This window comes from Octopus bimaculoides, chromosome 1 (genome assembly GCF_001194135.2).
Source record: "Octopus bimaculoides isolate UCB-OBI-ISO-001 chromosome 1, ASM119413v2, whole genome shotgun sequence".
Classification (NCBI taxonomy): domain Eukaryota; kingdom Metazoa; phylum Mollusca; class Cephalopoda; order Octopoda; family Octopodidae; genus Octopus; species Octopus bimaculoides.
Window position 1 is genome coordinate 10339275 of NC_068981.1, and position 8441 is coordinate 10347715.

General features: G+C 36.7%; 1 protein-coding gene across 1 annotated transcript in view; it reads right to left on the reverse strand.

Moving 5' to 3' along the window:
• LOC106878510 (sodium-dependent multivitamin transporter) overlaps window positions 1-8441 on the reverse strand; it is a 64847-nt gene that overhangs the window by 36624 nt on the left and 19782 nt on the right. The window contains exons 2-3 of the mRNA XM_052978456.1: window positions 6121-6172; window positions 4442-4509 (exon numbers count right to left, since the gene is read on the reverse strand). Coding sequence (XP_052834416.1) covers window positions 4442-4509; window positions 6121-6163 — 111 coding nt within the window. The 5' untranslated portion in view covers window positions 6164-6172. The remainder of the gene's footprint in view (window positions 1-4441; window positions 4510-6120; window positions 6173-8441) is intronic.

The following is an 8441-nucleotide window of genomic DNA, read 5'->3' on the forward strand; positions in this document are numbered from 1 at the left end:
TATATATATATGCATGTATGCATGTATGTACGTATGTATGTATGTATGTATATGAGAGTGTGTGTGTGCGTGTGCGTGCGTGCGTGTGTGTATACAAACAGTGGGTGGGCAGGCGCAATATGGCCAAATGAGTAATAAGTTCGCTTCGTAATCATGAGGAGCTGGATTGGATCCCAGAGCGTATAATTTTGAGTAAATATCATTTTCCATAGCCTCGGGTCAATCCATACCTTATGAGTGTAAATTGGGAGACGGAATCTGAATGGATTGTGTCTTTAATTTAGTTAATCGCACAAATAAGACGGTGAGCTAGCAGAATCGTTAGCACACAGGGCGAAATGCTTAACGGCATTTTGTCCATCTTTACGTTTTGAGTTCAAATCCCGCCGAGGTCGACTTTGTCTTTCATCCTTTCCTCTCTTGTTCTATGTTATTACGTTTACAGAAAGTGTAAAGAACGTCGTCCCTATATAGAATGCCATCTATTTCAGGGAACTCCCTTTAAATGCAATATAATATGTAAATAACCACGAGATCAGGAACTTCTACTAACATGTCCCCGTGATTCGATCCAGGGACTTCACAGAGACTATAGATCAACATCAGAGTCAAAACTTTATATCAATTTAGAGGGACGTAAGATTGTCAGCCACCTTAACTAAGACAATCGACCTGAGTTTTATTCGCCTAAGCCAACTATTATAAACTTGAAAGAGCACGAACTTGATGTTTGCAGTAATCCTTCGGTTGGGCTAATATTACACGCTATTCGTTTATGCGAGATTATTTCTCGGGACGACTACCGCAGTTTATGGCGTTTACACAGCACATCCACATTGTGTAGGATGTACAAATTAAAATTCATTACAGCAACTATTTCCGTCTAATAACTAATTTATACACAGCCCGCAACTTTTTGCGACATCTCCGATTTTTAATCAGTGTTGCTAAATCCGTTTGACAAGATTTCGGCCTAGCATTCCATGTTTAGTTGTTTATCACTGATGATGCGAAGTCACATGATACAATAGTCCTAACGACGGTGCTGACAAAATTCGTCTGCTGATATGATCTGCACTTTTAGCGCCATTCATCTACACGAGATTGTTTGGATCTAGTTTAAAACGGGGGCACCAGTTTCCATTTATGTTTTATGTAGTGTTTTTGGTACCGAAGACTTTCAAACTTCGTATACTTATCTATTTTATGTTATAGAACAGAAAAAAAAATTTGTATTCGAATTTATTTCATGTAAAAAATTGTCTTATTTCGATAATTTCTACTAATCACTGACGTCTATTCAGTTGAAAACAGTTAGCGCTGTAACGGTGTATATCGTATTAATCCCCTAACCCTAACCCTAACCCTAACTAGACTGTTAACCCTAACCCTAACCCTAACCCTAAAACTAACCCTAACTCTAGAATCCGAACTCTAAAATTGTTACACACATAGATACGCACAGCGTAATTTATTATATAAACAATATATGCGTATAAATTACGATTAAACCGGATGAAATATGTCACAGGGAATAACATTTTTATGACCGCCCAGCAGTAACTCTATTCAGTTGAATAGACGTCAGTGATTGGTTGAAATTACAGAAATACGACAACTTTAACATGGAATAACTTGCGATGTACATTTTCTTGTTAAGAAGACTAAGAGTAAAAGATGTTTTATATGACACATTCTACCAGTGTCCCAAGTTTCAAAGTGTTTCGTTAGTGTTTCGTTAAGAAAATACTGGTGCCCCCGTTTTAAACTAGATCCGATTGTTTTTCTACGGATAATTACTACAGTTTATAACGTTTACACTGCACATCCAAGTTGGATGTACAAATTAAAATGAGACTAATTGACAGAATTATATCTCTACTAAAAAACGTGTGTTGGACTTAATTTATGGTCCAACACTTCAAAAATAATTAATTTATTTAAATAATAATGTAGATATTATGCAAATTTATGCTGTTACTTATCTATTATCATTTCTATGCTTTCCAACAAAACTCTTATTTTTGTTATGAAGGACTCGTAATCGTTGAAACAGGGTGTAGATACTATGTTAACGACAGGAAAACAGTTACTATTTTCGAAGGTAAACATTCGACAAGAAAGAACAGCCCTCACGATTTTAGAAAATTACTATTTTTAAATCTCACAACGAGAGATATTCAGCAACAGTACTTTGGAGTGAAGATTGTTTGCTAACATAACATGGCAGTCCTGGTTTAGGACGAATGTTGCTGTAATTTAACCCTAGTATAGTAATTGTTTTGCTGTCGTTAACATGGTATCTACACCCTGTTTCAACGATTAGGAGTCCTTCATAGCGAAAATGAGAGTTTTGTTGAAAATCATACAAGTAACAGCATAAATTTACATAAATTTAATATCTCCCTTATTATTTAAATCAATTGATTATTTTTGAAGTGTCGTAAGCCAGCTGGAGACGATGTCTCTTGGGGTTAAATTACAGCAACATCCGTCCTAAACCAGGACTGCCATGTTATGTTGGCAAACAATCTTTACTCCGAACGATTTTGTTTTAACCAAAAGGATTATGAAGTATGAAAGGTTTGACGAAATTTTTTACTGGGTTTTATAAAAGATATTTGGATGCATTGTTCTTTAACAGTCCAGATTATCCATTCTGCATAGACTACAACCAAAGTAAAGCAGCCTCTGTCGATAAGTCGTTGATTGTTAATCCACGAAATAGAGACATGAGTCCTGGACATAAACAGAAACCACGTGAAAGCCATGGGTCATGCAACTAGGAAAGCGGTGCTCCAGCGTGGTCTTTTCCTTTAGTATCATTCAAACGAACATACAAAATAAATCAGAGCATTACTTTGTTTTGTTTCTAATTTAAAGTTTTTCGCATCCTATTATCGATGTTTATATGTAAGTCGCAATCATTATTTAGGTTAAACACTAAGACAGCGAACTGATGGAATCGTTAGCATGCCGGAAGAAATGCTTAGCAGCATTTCGTCCGACTTTATGTTCTATGTTCAAACTCTGTCGAGGCCAACTTTACCTTTCGTCCTTTTGAAGTTGATAAAATAAATACCAGCGGAGCATTGGGGTCGATGAAATCGACTACACCCCTCTCTTAAAACTTCAGGTTTTGTGCCTATAGAAGAAAGGATCATTGAGAGTGATACTGTACTCTGTCTTTGAATGCAGGAGCTGATGTCTCATCAGGCGGTGAAGCAGCTCTGGAAGTGCTTCAGATTCTTCCCCTGTGACACTAGAGCTGCCCGGGGTCACCTACTGATGTAGGCGATAAAGCTTACACACCATAGCACGAGCTTTGTTGGGTCTGATGACGCAAATCCGGTTCTGATGATTCAGTTAACCTCAATACTTGATCTTGCTACACAACTCGACTTCTCTTCAGCCAGATGTAATGGCTTGCATTCTCTACGGCTTCTTGCAATTTTCTAGGAACATATTTTTCCCTTCGCAGCTAATTTCTATTGTATGTGAGAATATTCAGAACAATTCGTTGGATTTCTTTTTTTCAAATATCATCTGATTAGTTAGTCTTTATATAAATTTTTTTATAATATTGATAATATTTTTCTGTATATTATCTAAATTTATAATTCGACCAGGTGTATCAATGTTCTGATTTCCTTCTTTTTACTTGTTTTCGATGTCATTTATTCCCCAATCCTGCCAAGACCTTAATAATTAATGAATAATTCTGCTATCTTATTAATTAGATTTCTTTTTCGGTGGTAAATGATAAAGGCTGTAAGAGAATTTTAAATGTTATACAATATTTTTTGTTAAACTTATCGTTTCACTTATTACAGTATTATAATGGAAGATTTTAAACAGACACACATAATATAGATAGATAGATAGATAGATAGATAGATAGATAGATAGATAGATAGGTAGGTAGGTAGGTAGGTAGGTAGGTAGGTAGGTAGGTAGGTAGGTAGACTGATAGATAAAGAGAGAGGGAGAGAGAGAGGTGTTGATGGTGGCAATTAAACATGCGATCCAACCAAGAAAGCAATGACCGCATTGATTTCTCAGACCTTTAATACAATCAGTCGGTCATAACTTCTGACAGAAATTTACTAGAGGCATTTTTAATCATGTGACAGTGTTAATAAACCGGCGACGGATTGAGTCTTCCACCCAAGAACATGTATAATCTTCCGACATGTTGTCATAAAGTTCTCGCTGACAAATCTTATTCACAGGGCTTTGATGGAGCTGAGGTTGTAAGAAAAACATTTGCTCAAGGTGACCCGCAGTAGGATGGAGTATGAAAGTACGTAGTTGTGAATCAGTTGTCTTTTCAACACAGCCATGTCTGCGCCTATATGACTGATAAGAAGGTTTCAAATGCCTTGCTTAACTTATCAACGAAGATGTAGCAAGTAAATAGTAAATAATGGTAAATACTCACAATTGCAGTGTATAAAATTGCCGACACTGCCAAAATACATATGGAATACCACATATTAAAACCTGTCACTGAAAAAAACAAACTTGGAGTTTTAAAAATATATATTGAGTCAAAAGTCTTGCAGCATTTTCGTATCTTAATTGCTTTATTCGTCAAGTTACAAGAAAAGCAGCCGAGCATTCAAAGTAGAGGTTATCGTGTGGCAACGTCTGAAGCCACATTTTTGACAGTTCTTTGATCCCATGCTGATATCGGTTCTTGTCCTTCAAGGCGAAGAATTTCTTCACTGAAGCTTCCACCTCCTCTTGACTGATGAAGCGTCATGAGCGCAGGAAGTGAACCATGGATCAGAACAAGTAATAATCCGAGGGAGATATTCTTCGGTAATTCTACCGTGTATAAGCAATGGTCAAGCAAAGGCCAGCTTCCGGAACCTGTGGCCAAACATGGGCGTTTTGAATACAGGGAGATGCTTTGCGTCTGGTGGAATTATGAGGGAATAATTCAGTATGAGTTCATTCTGAGTAATCGAACTATCGATGTCAACCTGTACTCCGGACAGTTGAAGCGGATGTATGCCATTGTGCGGTCAAAATACCCGGCTTTGGTTGACAAAATGTGAGTTCTTTTGCAGCAAGACAACGCAAACCTCATACCACCCGAACGATCAAGGATAAACTCCAGGAACTTGAGGGAATCAAACTGATACCACACCCAGCATATAGTTCAGACCTTGCTCCCTCCGACTATTACTTATACCGATCCATAACTCACTTCCTGCAACCACAACGCTTCATCAATCAAGATTTGGTGGAAACTTCAGTGAAGGAATTCTTCGCCTCGAAGGACAAGAACTGGTGTCAGCATGGGATCAAAGAACTGGCAGAAAGGTGGCTTCAGCCGGTGTCACACAATGGCCTCTACTTTGAATGCTAGGCTGCTTTTGTTCTAACTTGACGAATAAAGAAAATAAATTACCAAAAATATAGCAAAACGTTTGACTGAACACAATAATTTGAAGTTGGCACAAACAGTAAACTGTAAAATTATGCAAAATAGAACGATTTCTACTATAGACACAAGGCCTCAAATTTTTACGGAGATGGGACGGGAGCAGGTGCTAGTTGATTATTTCGACCGCAGTGTGCAGCTGTTACTTATTTTATCGACCCCGAAAGGATGAAAGATAAAGTTCTCATCAGCGGAATTTGAACTTAGTATGTAAAGCCAGAAAAAATGTAGTGAAGCATTTTGCCCGGCGTGCTAATGGTTGTGCCAGCTCGCTGACTTTTAGCAAAAGAGGAATGTTACTTAAAAGTAAGTATCAACATTTACAGTACAGAGATCATTAAACAAGTAACTGGAAATAATTATGCGATAAGAGAAACTAAAAGTCAACTTTATGTAGTGAAGAAAGAAACAATATTAGACAAGGACTATTGTTTTAAACATGTGAACAAATATGAGAAACAACTTCAGATAGGTTTTGGTATTGCTATGACTTCATCAGCGAAGAAGAGAAGAACCTACATCATATTTACCAACTTTAGTAGTAAAAAAAAAGTGGCTTAAACTGAATGTATAAGATTGTACATTGGTGTTAGCTTCAAATTTATTAATTATACACAAAGATGTTATATAAGTATAATTATAGATAAATAATTGCAAAATGTACTTACCAGCCTGCAGTGCTACAGCTGGTCCATAAAGCATGATTCCCATATACCAGACCTGAGGAATTAGATTCCATGAAATATCATATATGAATTGTTTATCATAAGGAAGTGTTTAAATGAATTAGTTATAACAATTGTCATGTATTTATAAACGTTGAACGGAACTAGCTGCAATATTTTGTCTCAAAGAAAATTTGTCATCGACTTATGTGTTAAATAAAAAACAACATACATAGTCTGATCAATAAGTATCCGGACTGTTGCCATAGTAATGAAGCTAAAGCACATAGAGTGAAGCTGCTTGACAAAGATCGAACTTGAACTCTGCTGTGCATGTGCACTAAGTTCTAGCTCACTTTCGCTGTTTACAGCAGTGATTGGAAGGAACGTGCGTAGCGTGTGATCGTCATATTGACCATGACAGAGAAAGTTGAGCAGAGAATCTGCATCAAATTTTGTTAAAAGCTTGGCGATACCGGTTTAGAGGCCTATGAAAAATTTTCAAACAGTTTTCATCGTTCTCGACACAATCAAGATCTTGTGCAACTGAAACCCAAGTGTCTTTTTGGTCAGCTGAAAGCAGTTTTGGCACAAACTTAGAGGACACGCATCTCGTACCCAAATCTTCAGTGATAATGGACTGAACTGAACCGTAACTAATCTGCACATCTTCTGATAACTCACAGATGGTGATTCAACGGTTTCTCCTCACAGCTGCACGCACATCTGCGATGTTTTTCTCAGTTCTTCTGGTTGCGGGTCTCCCAGAACCTTCGTAAATATCGACATTTTACGGCCATTTTTGTGTATGTGGGGCAGCAGAGCAAAAGAAAAGCACTGGGTAAGGAAATATTGGCCACCCTGAGAGTTGAAGGTCAATGAAAAGAACGTTATTAGCGCAGCGCTAGTTCCGAAAGAAAAAAGTCATCTTCCCTCCCTTGCATATCAAATTAGGATTAATGAAACAGTATGTAAAATCACTTAGCAAAGAAAGTAAATTTTTTGAGTATATATGTAAATCATTTCCAGGACTTAGCACCGAAAACCTCAAAGCAGGAGTGTTTGATGGTCCTGATATCAGGAAACTCATTAAGGATGATGAATGTGTTAATTCAATGAACGACTTGGAATTACGCGCTTGGACATCGTTTGTTGACATGGGGAAAAGTTTCTTAGGCAATCGCCGGGCTGAAAACTACAAGGTGTTTGTGGAAAAGCTGTTGAAAAGTCTACAGGACATAGGCGCTAATATGAGTATTGAGGTTCATTTTTTACATAGCCATCTAGATAAATTTCCGGATAATTGCGGCGATGTGAGTGATGAGTAAAAAGAACGATTCCATTGGGATACCAAAACAATGGAAGAGTGCTACCAGGGACAGTGGGACAAACGAATGATGACTGACTACTGCTGGAGTATCAAAAGGGACTTATATAACATTGAATATGACTGACAATCAAGAAAGAGAATTTTTTTTTTACCATAGTTCTTATGTTGACGAAGGTTTTATTTCTGCTGTTAGTTTGCTTAATGATTTGATGAAAATACTTGTTGGTCTTGGTTTATTCAATCGTGTTATTTTTAAAGACTTAGGGTCTGATTGTTATTGCAAAAATAGTATTTCTCAATAAGCAGACCAATATTTGTTGGCTTAAATACGAATTGAGATTTTACTTCGAGAAATATTGCCATCGATCAATATCAAATATACAGAAAACAAATGAAAAAAATGCATTTTTTTTTTTTTCCAAAAATGAGAAATTCCTCTACTGAGAAAACGGTAGCTAACCATAAAAAAGTAAGGTCATTTTCAGATTCAGCGCTCTCAGATTAGCATAAAAAGATGTTTGATGTCTCGACACCATTTCAAAGATTTTTTTTATTGATCAGTGTTATCAGACACTGATTTTTTGACTTGGTTTCATCACCAAACGATTCAGTGATTTTTAAGTCAAACTGCCGAATGTCTTTGTATCAAACTAACCAGAATCTCTGTGTCTAACTGCCAGTGTCTCTTTGTCCCAATTTTTCTATGACAAATTAACCAAGGTCTTTGTGTCAAAACTACTCAATATCGGTATAATAAACTATTCATTATCTCAGTATAAGATTAGTCGCTGTTACTAACTAAAACTTCCCACTTTCCTCCACAACTAAAGTTGATGAGACAGCCTCGCAGCAACTGCATCAATGTAATGAGGAAATCAAAATTAGGTTTTCTAAACAGGACAGACTTAAATACGTAAAACAGCTGCGATTGTACAATTCATGTAAGAATTACAACTATATATATATATATATATTTATTTTTTTTTTTTTTTTT